Source organism: Pseudopipra pipra, chromosome 9 (assembly GCF_036250125.1).
Source record: "Pseudopipra pipra isolate bDixPip1 chromosome 9, bDixPip1.hap1, whole genome shotgun sequence".
In the NCBI taxonomy this organism is placed as follows: domain Eukaryota; kingdom Metazoa; phylum Chordata; class Aves; order Passeriformes; family Pipridae; genus Pseudopipra; species Pseudopipra pipra.
This window is the reverse complement of record NC_087557.1, coordinates 27,812,736-27,827,131: the sequence shown is the minus strand read 5'-3', so window position 1 is coordinate 27,827,131 and position 14,396 is coordinate 27,812,736. Positions and strand designations below refer to the sequence as shown.

General features: G+C 46.0%; 1 protein-coding gene across 14 annotated transcripts in view; it reads left to right on the top strand.

Annotated features, from left to right (window-relative positions):
• The window catches only part of ST3GAL3 (ST3 beta-galactoside alpha-2,3-sialyltransferase 3), a 177,852-nt gene that overhangs the window by 148,516 nt on the left and 14,940 nt on the right, over window positions 1–14,396 (top strand). For 13 of the 14 annotated variants that reach the window (XM_064665443.1, XM_064665433.1, XM_064665445.1 and 10 more), the window contains 2 exons: window positions 2,726–2,872; window positions 13,077–13,223. In XM_064665443.1, coding sequence (XP_064521513.1) covers window positions 2,726–2,872; window positions 13,077–13,223 — 294 coding nt within the window. The remainder of the gene's footprint in view (window positions 1–2,725; window positions 2,873–13,076; window positions 13,224–14,396) is intronic. The other variant, XM_064665440.1, reaches the window with a different exon arrangement.

The window sequence follows — 14,396 nt, the reverse complement described above, 5'->3', positions numbered from 1 at the left end:
AGGGGCTGCGCTCCGGAGCCTTGGAAGGGGCTGCGCTCCGGAGCCTTGGAAGGGTCTGCGCTCCGGAGCCTTGGAAGGGGCTGTGCTCCGGAGCCTTGGAAGGGGCTGCGCTCCCGCCGCTGAGGGGGTTGCGTCAGGGGAGCAGCCTCCCGGGGCTCCCAGCGTGGTGGTGCTGCTGCCTCTTGTAGCTCGCCAGTGACAGACAAGCTGCAGAACAAAACCACAGGGCCTGAGACGTAGCTGAAAGCTCGGAGAGCCAAACCACAAGGCTGAGAATTTCAGTAATTGTAAGCCAGGAAAACGGTTTTTGGTTCTTTAGGCCTATACAGGGCTTTGCCTACTGTATAGGTGGAATTGTGAGAGCTGTCTGCTGAGACTGCACTGTTCTCCCTACAATTGTTTTAGAAACTACAGCGGGAAAACACACCGAAATGAAAGATTACCCCAGGTGGCCTTCAATAATAATTTCAGGGGAACTGCCTCGAAAAGTTACAGAGAACACAGAGCAAATAGAAATGAGGCAGAAGGGAGAAGCCAGAGCAATTTCAGAGCAGTGTGATAGCTGAGGAGACTGGTTAGGGAGATAGTCATGATGAGCAACAGGAGAAACAGCTACGTAGAAGGGACCAAAGCAGGCAGGTTGTATTTCCAGCAGGGAATAGGGACCCACGTTTATTTTGCACTGGCATTGAAGTAGCTCAGGGGAGCCCAGGTGTGGTCGTCGTGGTTCACACAGCGCTGGGAAAATGGGCAGCAGTGGAATGTGTAGTTACCTCCTTTTGGACAGTTCCAGCAGCAGCAGGGAATGAAAGTCTTGAATGTTTATAACCTTTCTTCTTTTTCTTTTCTCTTTAATGTTTTGTGTGTAACGTAAAAGCCATGTAAAACCTACTCAAATCCCAGAACTTATATGGAATCTCCTATGGAGTGTAAGTCCAAACAAAAGACATCTTTTGTCCACTTTAAATAGCTTTGCAGACCTTTGGTTTTGAATTGTTTGCAAAATTTAGGCAATGCCATATTTAGAGTCGCATGTGAAATGGTAATTGAACTTATAAATTTATTTTAGTTTCAGGGTCACACACTATTTTTCCAGGGTGTGCCTGCTTAAGCCTATGATAAGATGGTTTCACCGAATGAGTAGCTGTTCAAGACTTTTGTTTATCATCTTCATTTCTGTGAGACTTGGAGCATGCTTAATGCAAGTGGAATCTGTGATTTTATTTAATTTTTTTCCCCCTCCTTCTGTGGAACTGAAAGGCCTCTATTTCACATTTGCCTTTAGGAAATTCCAAAGGTTTAATATTTATCCAATTTTTAATGAATTTTCACAAGGAGGCAAAACTCAGCTGACATACCAAATCCCTCAAATCCCTCAGTCAAATGGATGTTGGACTTTATTAACATTTATAATGGTTTTTTTCTGTTTTTTTTTTTAATGCTGGGATCATTCATTGACTGAAAGTGTCTTATTATAATGGAAAGTGTTAGACTGCTTTGACACTGGGCATTCTTTCTAATTCAACTATGATGAAAGAACATGAGTGTCAATAAGGAATTTTTTCCATTTAGGGTCCTAAGAGCACTTCACCATTGTTGAAATGTGAACCTAAACTCACAGGATGCTTGCCCTGGTCATCAAAAGTGTATTGTGTTTGGGCAGTTCTGAGGGGACACAGGATAGCAATGGGGCTTGGCTTTCTTAGACTGCTGGTTAGGATGACGGTGTGCGTCCTCCTCAAGTTTGCTGTGTTAATGCCTTCTGTAGCACGAGCCATCTGCCAAAGTTTCAGTTTCAGGATATGAAATTCAGCAGCTAAAGATATCCGTGGGATTGTTCCATAAAAAACCCTCGGTGAGGTGTTTGGCAGCACGTGGTGCGAGGGTTCACAGGAGCCGAGCGCAAGGCTCCGAGTACAAGGAGCGCGTGAAATGCAGCAGGCATGGGCTGCGGCAGAATTCCTGCTGATAATTGCAGGGGTGGTCACTGCTGGGCAGGGTAAGCTCCTGAGGATTTTGCAGGGGATCACCAACATTTTCAGCAGTGCCCTGAAAGCAGCTGTGAAGTCGCTGTTAAGCTGCAAACAATCCAGAACTGGTGTAAATAACGAATTCCAAAACTTGTGGGTTTTATGTAGAGTGTAGTGTCTGTCTCTTTTGCTTGTCAGGGGAATCACAGGGAAGATGGCTCAATGCTGTGAGAAGGAGGCATTCAGTCAGATTACCTGCCCAAGCTGCTGGTTAGCAGATTAAAAGTCCTGCCATCCTCCCTCTGCCCTGCTCTGTATTAACCTAAACAGTAGTTGAACATTAGAATGCAAATGTTCTCTAAGTCCTTTGAACAAGGAGCCTCTGGTTATTTTGGGGGTACTCCATGCTATACCATGTGAATGGTATACCACGTGGCTGAAGTGCCAATAAGAGTGAAAAGATGGCACCAGGGAGGGGGTTATTCCTGCTGAAGGTCAAGCCTGTCTGTCCTCCTCACAGTTGCTATCCAGACTAGCTCAAGTGCATCAGTCCATGCTGCTGTCATCTCTACAGGATGCACAGATCCCCTACAACCTTACACTAGTGCCCTGTGGCAGTGAGCAGGGACAGTGGGAACTGCTACCATTAGTGCATTTTAATATTTTTTTAAATAAAATAATAGAAATCTATATTTTGTATGTAACTGTGTTTGTTGTTTTACCTTTCTTTTTCTTTTTTTTTTTGTTGTTACCAGAGTGCCTCTGATGGCTTTTGGAAGTCAGTGGCAACCCGTGTCCCAAGAGAACCTCATGAGATACGTATCCTGAATCCCTACTTCATCCAGGAAGCAGCTTTCAGCTTCATCGGACTGCCTTTCAACAACGGCCTGATGGGCAGAGGGGTAGGTATAAAGCAAAGGAAGCAAAACCACAGAGAAGGATGAGAGACCAAGCAGCAGACTAGGCTGTTCTTACTTTTCCTCTGGGCCTCTGTTGTTGGACATTGAAGGGAAGAGACTTTGGCTCTGTTATGGTGGCAGCACTCAGTCTCCTGCAGACCAGGGCAAGATCCTTCCTGATCTGAGCATTGGGGGTGGGGATCATCAACATTTCAGCAATGCCTTGAACACCACTGTGAAGTTGCATCCCAGGCTTATAGTAGAGGAGGGTAAAGATTGTTTTATGAGGCCTTTGGTAAGAAATTCTGATCTCGCAGCAACAGGTTTTAGATGTAGAAGCTCACAAAAGAAAACAATGCAAACCTCAGTTTTAAGTCATATTTATTAACAAAATACCTTAATGGTCATTCTCATATCTCTCACCCCCAGTGCAACTTTTTGGAGTGTTAGTGTGGAGTAGGTGGTGACTTGGGTTTTCTGGATTATCTCACATTGCAATGCTGTCCTCAGAACCTATTTATATTTGCTCTACGTAATATATCAGCCATTAGAGTGAGTATTGCTTGGGTGGGTAAATTGCTCATGTACACATGTGATATAGTTGTTGATAGAGACCACACGTGACATTTTTGGGCACATTAGCACAGCTGACAAACCCAGAGAGAGGCACTTTCCCCGGACAAGGTCTGCTTGCTCTGCCCCTTCCTTTACTATCAGCGCAGGAGATTTGCCATGTTCGCAGCATGGGTTTGGACTAGGCAGAATAGTGACTCATTTTCCATGCTCTAATTATATCACGAAGACTTCAGAAATATTAGAGACATTTGCTTTGTGCAAGTCAGATGGGTGGGTGCCTGGAGATAAGACATTTCCTTCTTAAAATGCAATGTGCGAGATGTGCGGACAGATTCAGCCACATGGAAATGCACTGCTGTGTGTGTGTATGTACATACAGAAGCTGTCACAGGATTCTGGGAGCGCTGGATATTCCCATCATCTAGGAATTAACTTACTTCACCTCTCTGCATTCTCCAGAACTTACCCTTAGAAAGACGAGGTCTTGATTTGTCTTCCAGAAAATCAGGACTGCTGCCCCAGTAAAGGACAAAAATCATCAGACTTTCGCCTTTATTTTTCTCCAGATTTGTTTTTTTATTTCTAAACAGGTTATTTTAATGCACAAGTTATTACTTAAACTGAGAGAAGAGAGAATCCGGAAATGAAAATGCTGTGAACTGAAGTTTATGGGGTTTTGATAGGTTGTTTAACACACACTGGATTGGGAAGTGAAGGCATCTTAATTGAAACCTGATGTTTCACTTCACAAAAGTCCATTTGAGCATTTAAAAATAGTTTATGGGGCTTTAAGGCAGGCAGTCTTTGCCCATGACCCCTGCTAGACTGTGTGAATTGTAGTTTATTCCTTCAGATGGGGCAGTGGGAGCTCTGCAGGTGCACGTGTGGGGCTGGGATGTCAATGTGCGCTGGGCGGTCTGTGCAAGGACGCTGATGGAGGGATTCTGTCAGAGTTTAAAAGCAGAGGGAATGTTTCTAGCCTGTGAGTACAAATTTTACTGCGGACGTGAACTGTGGACTGCTGTCATGGAGCTGAGGGGACTTCACATGTTAGTGAATGATGCTGCATCAGTGCAGGGCTTAGAGCTTTGTAAGTGCACAGGCTCCAAGAGGAGCTGCTGCTGCCAGTGTAAAGAGGGAAGAGTCTTGGTAAGATCCCGGTGATACAAGTTTGCTACTGACCTTTTTTCACTCAGAGTTTAAATGGGAAGAATGGAAGTTAGAGCCCGTAGGCCAAGAATCCACCGCTCATAAAAGATTTGTGAGACACCCAGCAGGATGAGTTGGGCAGCCAGAGCAAGGAGAGTTGCTCCACAAGACAGTGTGGCCCAGCAGCTGCAGAGCATAGCTGGTTGGGTTCAGGGTCATGCTTTAGAGATGAGAGAGACAGCCTGGAAAACTTTGCACAAGAAAGAAGCATATGAACGTGGAAAGGAAAATGCTGACATCTAGTAAGCAAAAGCACAGCGAACAGTGTCCTGAGTTTCTCCGAGGAAATTGGGTTGGAGGCAGATTGGTGCCCCCGTGCTGCAGTGTGCTGTGGTGTGTTGGACAGGAGGATCAAGGCTGGGGATGCCTTAGTAATCAAGGGCAACACGAAATCCTCATAAAGAGCAGTAATATTCCACTCTTCTTTGGTTCTGATGCCTAAATAAACTTCAGTGCTTCTCTTGCACACCACATATGGTAACAATGTGCTGCCAATTAACTTTGTAATTTGGGGGCTTTTTCAGCAAGGTTGAGGAGAGCTAGTAAAATAGTTTGGGGCTGATCTCAAAGCGTTTTTCCCAGGATTCAATAAAGGGTGAATGTAGTAACATCCTCTGCTTTGATAATATAATTTGGGCCAGATGGTTCTGGAGGATAGTAGTGGTGTGCAACTCAGACCTGCATTTTGATTGCACTTGTAGCACTAGTAGCCAAAAGTCTGAGCAAGAAGCAAAACTGGTCACCCACAATGAACAGTGACTTCTCTCTGGGACTGGTAAAGTTTTTCAGGAGTTTTCAGGAGTTTTCTCAGTCCATTTACTGAAGTCTTAAGAGAGGGAGAGTTGTTCCCTACTGCATGTGGACTTTTTCTTTTCTTGGGTTAAGCAGATGATAAAGAAAAACCTTCAGGATCCTAGCAATGTCTGGGGAAAAATCATTGTTAGTGCCTGAAGATGGTTTAGCACAAAAGAAATTATCTAGTAAAGATCCTCTCTCTAATTAAAGAACCCTGTTAAGTGTGGGTGCAGGGTTGGCTTTCTCATTAGCCAAAGGTATGTATGTGATTTTTTGTTCAGGTGGAAGTTCTGTGTATACAGGTCTTTGGGCAATCAAAACAAACCAAAGATCACTGGTGTTGCAGCTGGTAGTTCAGGCAGGCAGTATCCCTTACGCTGCAGACAGTTTACTGAACATTAGTTCGGGGCCACTGTTGCTGGTGGCACATACACCACTAGGGATGGTCATTGCCCTGCTGCCTTTGCTGTGCAGTGAATAGTCCTGTCCAGTCAGGAGTGCTCAGAGCCATTGCAGCAGTGGCTTTCTAGCACCTCTGGGAGCCCTGAGCGTGGTGTGAGGTGGCCAGGAGGACACTGCACAAATTATCAGGACTCTGAGGACTCCAGTGCAGACTGTGGTGTTTGTTTCTCTCTCTGTGCTGTTGCTGTGCATCCACAGATCTTTTTATGATTTAACTTCTTATGAGAGTAAGGTCTAAGGCCCAAAACTGTAAGCCTTTGATTTGTTCATGTGCTGGAAATGGCTTAATCTATAAAGAGATAAAGCATCCTTCTCTGGGCTTCACCCAACCTCAGCACCAGCGTGGTGAAGGAGGAGCCACGTGTGGGAGGTGTTACCAGGCTGTGTTAGGCACCCAGCCATGGATTAGCACCTCTGCAGGGTGCTGACAGCCCTCATGAGCTCAGGGATTAACCTCTGATGCTGGAGTGTTAGCACATCCTGGCCCAGGGCTTCTCTTAGCTGTTAGGTGGTTTTGCCTGTGGGCAGTCAGTCTTTCTGGACAAGCCAGTGGGAACCCTTTGCTCCTTAGGCAGTTTTCAGCTCCCCTGGGTGGTCATGACCCTTCCTCTCATGAGTTGCCCTGTTGTCAGCAAACTTTGTCTCCCGGGCTGTTCTTACTGGACCAAGACTCTGTGAAGGCCATGTCTTTGGACCTGTTGGGTCTTTGTGAAGCAGAAGAGAAGTGGGGAATGGCAGGAGCAGAGCAGTCTGCCACTCAGTCCTTTCCATTTACATGCTGCTGCTTTTTTTGCACTCTGATGGCATCTTCTAAGACACGTAGAGGGACAGGTAAAGGGCCACTGCAGCTGCAGTCAGTTGAACGTAGAGACAACTTGTTATTGTAAAGCTTTGAGTTTGCAAGACAGCACATCTGCTTTGTGGGCTGGACTGTTCCATCCATTACCACTGCAGTGGGATCAGTCCATGAGCTGCTGGGGAACGGGTGCTTGGACAAGTAGAAGGGAGCAGGCAAATGCAAACCAGCTGCTGCTTGGTAAAAGCCCAGCCATGTGCTTCTGCACATGAGGGATGCAAAGTGACTGAAGGGAGTTTTTACTTCTCAATGAAAGAGTAGGCCACGAGCTCCCATTTAGCGTGGGGTAAGCATATATGTGGTTATCACAGAGCAGATAGCACGTAGTAAAGTCATGCCCTTGCCTGCCTTCTGTTGAATCCTTAGGTCCTTTAGAAATAATCCCTGCATGGCACATGAATCTGCTCCGTGGGAAACGGTGAATCAGAGCTTGTGCATCAGGTAGATGTGGTCAGAGATAACTTTGGATTGGGCTAAGGTGTATTGGAGCTCAGCAGTCAGCTGCCAGAAGGGAGTTGGTGTGCAGCTGGCTTGTCATGTCTCCAGCAACCAGCCACTGGCTCCCCGTTTGCTCTGCTGCAGACCACCAGTTCTGCAGGCTCTGTCCCACTCACAGCAAGGGATAACTAGGGGAGGTGAAGGAAAAGCATTGCAGATGCTCTGCTTTGTCTTTTGAAGCCAAATATTGTAGCTGATTTCGTGCCTGAATGGAGGTAGCTGTGGGAGCAGCAGTATGCCTTGTAAGTTCCTGGGACAGGGATCACTCCACAGAATGCCAGGCAGTGGTCTGCTCACAGTGAATGATACTAAATTGCTTTTTATGCTGTATTTCCAAACTTTTCAGCTAAGGGGAATGAAGAGCAGGTTTGGGGTTGCTCCTATGCAAACATAAACAGAAAGAAAATACTGTTGAGTGTGTTGTGATTATTATAGTTTTTTTCTATATGTCTTTTGTTTTGAAAACTTCATTGCTATTAGATGATCAGGTCTGTAACTGATAAAACTAAGGTAGCAATTTTTCCCAGGTAAGCAATTTTTCAGGTTTTCCCTCAAATAATTTAATATAGTAGTCAGGACAATTTGAATATGTAGGTGCATTATTGTTTGTAGGGAGTTTATTCTTTAGTAACACTTACCTTTTAATTGACAAAGGTAACATTTGGAATAGTCTGAACAATCCAATAAGTCTTACCCTGAGCCAAATAAAATCCCATAAATAACTGGAATTCATTTAACATATTAAGGGAGTCAAATATTTCTAAAAACAGATTTACAGCAGTCATTTCCTTCCAGTCCAGGAGGCAGTGACACAGGAATGACCCGGGCATGGAATGAAAAGCAGCAAGAGCTTTTCACATGAACCAGGCAAAGAGCAGTTCCGGCTCAGGTTCAGTCACCAGCACTGGGTCTCCAGCACAATCCTGTGAAGTGATGCCCACCCCCAGTAGAGTCCAGAGGAGGGCTGGTGTTCGTTTCTGCTGACTGACTTCTGTGAGTAGAAGTCAGCCTTTAAAGCCTCTTCAGGGGGACCAGTGGAAGATGAAACATCAATGTCTTGAGGGAAAGCCTTTTATCTTTCTGCTTGCAGCAGAGAATAGTGTAGGAGCAGTTAGGAGAACCTGTCCCATCTCTGTACTGCTAAAGGCACTTGTGGTCCCCTGACCTGGTGGTGCAGACTGGCTGTGTTTGCACTGCACAGAGCTTGCAGTGGTCCCTGACGCAGCACAGGACCAGAAGTCTTTGCCTCTCTTGTCTTTATGCTTTTCTCACCAAGATCCACCAAGCATGTGCTCACCTCAGCCATGGAGGACGTGTACCCTTGGAAGGAGCCAGGCTCTGGAGGCTCAGGTAGCCTTTGCCCAGCACTGCTGCAGTGACACGTTGCTCACCACTGCTGTGTTTGCTGCTTCTGTTTGTCACATGGCCTTTTAGTGTCGTCTCTGGCTCATCTGTCAGTCTGCTGCGTTCCCTCAAATGGGACCAAGCAAAGGGCTGATCCCTGGGGAGCATTATATTAGATATTACATTTTCCAGATGTTTGGTCTTAGACAAGCAGGACAGGCTTGAAAATGTGGACTTCCAGTTCTGGACATGTTATGCAGTGAGGTTGCCCTTGTTGTTTACCAGGACTGGAGAGAGGATGATGAACCTGTTATCTCCATGGGCCCCAGCTGGGACAGAAACCATTGACACACAGCAGGCAATACAGAGCTTGCAAGGCCAATTTCAAGGCTTATGGCAGGGAATTGACAGGGGGAGAGGACTGCCAGTGCTTTCTGGGGCTTTGCTCACACTGATTGATGGGCACCAATTCAGGTCCAAAACTCATCATGGCCACATCTGGAGCAGTGGTCCTGTTGGGCCACTCCAGGCAGCCCCATGCCATGGCATGACCTGTACTGGCCAGTCTCTGGGCAGCTGGGAGGCATCCCAGGAGGCTCCTGCCTCAGCACTGGCCACTGTTGAGCTCCTGCTCTTTGACCATTTGGTCGAAAGCACCATTTCTTGGTGATGCAGGAACACCCAGGCACACAGACGGCCATGAGCAGGAAGACAGGCTTTGAGCTGGTCCAACACCAGAGTACTATTTCTGAGGCAGGATGCTGGGATTTTGGGTTTTTTTCTTAGCAAAGGGCTAGAATAACAAGAGACCTGCTCGGTTGTTTGAGAGAGTTGTATTTTCATAACTCAATGCAGGAGGTGTGGTGGTTGCTTTGGTATGTCTTTGGGGCACGGCACAAGGGTGTGTGTGGTGAGATAGCACTGACGCATTGTGCAGGGCACAGCAAGCCAGATTTGGCACAGCCATGTCCATGATGCCTAACTTCTTTTGGAGTGACTTGTCCCCCAACTTGCCTCATGGGTTGTACATGGTCTGTTAGATCCAGATTGGAGCTTTGCAGCCAACGGATTCATGTGCCTGTGTACAATCAGGAGAGCTTGGAAGCTGCGTAGATGCAGCCAGAGAGTAATTATAACCATTTCTTCTCTGATACGTGGCTCCAGTCATTTGCCACTTCTTTGCTGAGAGAAGAGGAGAGTCCTTTCCTTGGACCTGGAGAATGCTGCTGAGTTGGCTTCTCTGCAGCACAGCCTGGGACACCTCCCTAGATCCTACAAGGCCTTGTCTTTCCCATGCTGCAAGCTGGACCCGAGGTAGTTCTTCATTTTCAACAGGAAGGACTAGCAGAAGCTCAGCAGGCTGCCACAGGAGAAAGGGGCTCAGTTTCTCTAGTTTAAACCAAGTCAAGACCAAAGTACTAACCTTTAGTTAACCAACAATTGTGCTTCTTTTATACTTCTGTTCAAGCTAGCTCCTTTTTCTTCAAGGCTGTTGAATTCCCCAGTTACTGCATCACTCTGATGATTGCTTCTTTTTTAAAGATAAGCAGTTTGGAGCAAGTGCCCAGTTATATGTATTAGATCTGGGAGCACACACATTTTATACTCGTGTTCTTCTCTTAGGCAGTGTTAGTTGCAGGTGGGCTCTGCAAGCACCCCTGTGCTGCCCTGACAGTTACTCCCCACAGTGAATAATAATAATCTTTAATAGTATAATAATCTTTACATATTTTCGAGGTGCTCCTCTCTAGCCCACAGGGTTCTGATGTGCAAACAGCAGTGGGATGTGAGGCTGCATCTCACCAATGAAGGCAGGAATGGCTGCAGATCTCTGCCTTCAAGGGGGATGCACACTAGGCTGTAGCTACCACAGTGTTGGAGAGTGCTAACATCCATAAGGAATAATTCAATTAAGAAAATGCCATTGGATCATCAGTTTCCAAATGTGATTTCAGAGCAATGCAAAACTATTTTGCAAGGACACTCTGATAGTTGTAGGGACCAAGCCAGATCCATCTACTGCAGTTCTAGAAGTTAGGTAGGTAGATGGTCTCTGGTATTTTAATAATTTTTGAGAGCAGAGCAGGTGGTACTGAAGTACTGGCATGTGAGGAACTAATGAAGAACAGAAGCAGATGAGAAAATTAGCTCCTGTTTTTCCTTAAAACCGTCAACGTATTATAGATAGAATAAAGTCAGGCAGATATTTGGTGACAAAGGAAAGTTCACTCTCAATTTCTGTTTTCTGTTATTCTCCAAACAGAAGTAAGAATCATGCCTGAAAGAAAGTTGCGGTCGTTTGGCAGTCCTCCCGTGAGGTTGGGTAGTGTGATTAATTCTCTGCGGTTTGCAAGACTCACATTAGAAAGTCAGCTCTTAAATGTTAGCTTGGCTTGGCCAGTAGAATTCCCTCCAGGCAAAGACCCTGTGTCTCCCTCGAGCTGTACCGTGGGAATGGGCCCAGTGCAAGTGTGGGTGGTGTTAACACCATCCTATTCCCAATGACGACACAGTCTCAAGGACGTAACCATTTACTCACTATGTTTTGGACACTGTAACTACAGCTCTGCTGAGGGAAAGGGTTTTGTGGCACGTTCACTTACCAGCTGATGCAATTCCAGTGACATCCAGATGTCATCTCCTATGCAAAATAGAGCTGAGAAATCTGAATTCAAACTGCCATGTCCGGGAAGACAGGATGTTCTTGGATATTTTGAAATTCAGGGGAATGTTTGTATCCTTGCCTAATAAACTTTTTCCATTTTTTTTTAAGCCCCTATGTTTTTAAACCCCTTGATATTTTTTGGCTACCGGTGAATTAACAATTAACTAAAGTAACTAGAATAAAACCAGTATTGTTTGTGGGAGTATCAACTGAAATTAAGCAGCAAGAACAAAATGACTCTGCTGTTTTTCCCAACATCTAGAGCTGGCACAGGAGGATATAGGAAGGTCTTTTCATTTTAGATGTTCACTGTTACAGTTGTGCTGCAAATGTTTTAATTTAATGTCTCACTGACTTAGCCATAAGCAGTTTTTGCCTGTTTGTCTTCACATTAGAGTAATTCCAGTGCACTATAGTGAATTTCTCCATAGCATGTGAGTTGTGCTCCCAGCTCTGCACGTCTCAGATACAGTATGGGTAACATCCTTTGCTTGGAAAACATTGTTCTTCCCACTGGTCAGGCAGTCAGAAGTGCTGACAAAAACCGGTTTCTTTGAATGAGAAGCAGAAATTCAAAACATTGTTCCCAACCTTTTTGAACATGCAGTAGCATTGCTCACCGGTTCAGGGTAAGCCATTGTCAGTGAAAAATATAAATGTGCAGTTGGTTTCTACACCTCAGCTAGGAGGCTGTCACCCTTGGTGACTGTCTGAGCACGTCCTCTGAATTCATGATACTTTCGATACGGCCAGTGTTGGATGCTCTACAAATGAAGATAAGATACGTGGGTGGATTTCTCAGCCTCTCCCTAGCCCCCGGGGCAAAGCTGCCTCTGGATTCATCTGGCTAAAGGGGAGCTAGAAGAGTCAGGGAGCTAGGATTTTACACTGGAAACACTTGGCTGTCCCAGTGGTCATGTTCATCTGAACGCAGAGGAGGAGTTGTAGCTGTACAGGGCCTCGACAGAAGCCAGGTGAAACAGGAAGAGCTGAGGCTGGACTTCAGTGCAAATGGCAGGTCAGCAGATGGGAGAGGACAGTTGGGGTGTCCCTGCTTGGAGTGCTACCACCCATCTCTGACTGGCTTCCCACTGCTCCTTGTCTTCCCAGAATGCTGTGGGTAGGAGGGTATGGCACAGGCCAGAGTGCCCTTTGCCTGTTGGAGTGCCCCTGGGGAAAGGAAGGGGTCTTGGACCACACTTCTGCCTATCTCCTCTCCATCTCCCAGAGCTGTTTAACAACCTTAAATTGCTTTTACCATCAGTAAAACAAGCTGTTCCTTATTCTGCTCCTGTGTGGTGACCTGTTTGGGATAAGTATTCCTCCTTAGCCTAGCTGGAAGCCAATAATGTGCATAGCATTGTAATCCAGTATCTACGTCTGTTTTAATTTCGGAAAGCTAACATAGCCACTGTGATTCATCCTCCAGCTCATCTGCTGCCCTCTTCTCAGGATGGCAGAGTTGTGGAAGGGGAGTCTAACCATCTTCATTAATACCTCTACCCTTCAGTGCTCTCCCCTGGAGAGTCATGTCACAGAGCCTCAAACAAGAGCTGCTGCTTTTGGGTTAGATGATTCACAGGAAGCTGGCTGATGTATGAGTTTCTTTACAAGTTGGGAGGCTGTTGACCCCACCAAGCTGACACAGGGCAGCTGACGTGCAGATATAACCAAATACCGTATTTCTGGTTTTCTGTTTAGTAGCAGCAGTGCCCTTGTGAGCAGGGACAATAAGAGGAAATCTTTGATTATAAAAATGGCAACCTGCTAATGACTTCCATTCCTGCTTTCTCTCCTCTCAGAACATCCCCACCTTGGGAAGCGTAGCAATAACCATGGCGCTCCACAACTGTGATGAGGTGGCGGTAGCTGGGTTTGGCTATGACATGAGTTCACCCAATGCACCCCTGCACTACTATGAGACCATCAAGATGTCTGCCATCAAAGAGGTAGGGAGCTCCTGCCAAGCACATCCTCCTGCCAAGCCCGCCGGCCACCCCGATTCCAGAGCCTGACTGGGATGGTGATGTCAACTTCCAGCTTTCCTGTGTGGGTCAAAAACACAGCTCCACCCATGCATTTGCCTGTAAAATTCTAGACATTCTCCCAAGCGCAATGTATGTTAAAAATGGTTATTACTGCTGGGAAAAGTTCTCTGGAATGTGTATATAATGTAATTCCTTCTTTGAGCAGCAGGGAAAAGATTCACATAAATGTTAACTCAAGAAGGGTGAAAGGGAGCAGTCCTGCTCTGGGGCTGAAAAGGTGTGACCTCTCCTGATTTTTGATCCATTGTACTGCTCTCTGATCCATAGGCTTCTTTTGTGAGATGATCCCCTCTTCAGGCCCTGTGAAACATGGGAAGGTGAGATCAGCCCGTGCAGCTCTCAGAGGACTGTTCAGCAGCAGTTCACATATCAGGGCTCTGCAGAAACATTTTCTGGTACTATCACAGTGATACAAACAGCATTTTTTGATGAACAAAAGCTCTCTTATTGGTATAACGGAGCAGTTAGATGCCTTCAGGTCTGTCCATTTCTGGTACCAAACTAGAGCAAACTTGGGACACTGGTCAAAGCTTCTGTAGTGGGGAGGTTTGCTGCTTTTTTGGTGGAGCTCATTCTTTCCCAGCACAGATGAGGCCCAGATCTTTCTAAAATTGCTTCTCCCTCTTCACTGTCTCCTTGGCAGGGAAAGTTTCTCTATCCTACTCCATGCTGTGAAAAGTTGTATTGTTCATGGACAGTAGCTGTCTCCTGGCACTTGGCATTTGTTCACCTGAAGCACTTTACCATTGCTCCAGACTAGGAGGGAACCTGGGAAGTTGTGTTTTTCCAAATCACAAGATTGTACGTGTCTTGGTACTCTCACAGGCTGCATGACCCTAGGCAGACTGAGAGGAATTATAAATCAGTGATTAGTCAACTTGAGAAATGAGAAGCGTGTGTCTAATTATCAAGAGTAATGAGGCTTTGGAACAGCCTCTTAGGAGAGGCCAGGAGAACACAGTGAGTTTGGGAAAAGACTGTGAGGAAGTCCTAGTATATCAAGGGACTGGACATTGTGGTCCTTAGGTACCTTCTGGGCCTGTGGAGGTAGCAAGAGAGTCTGCCTTGGCCAGT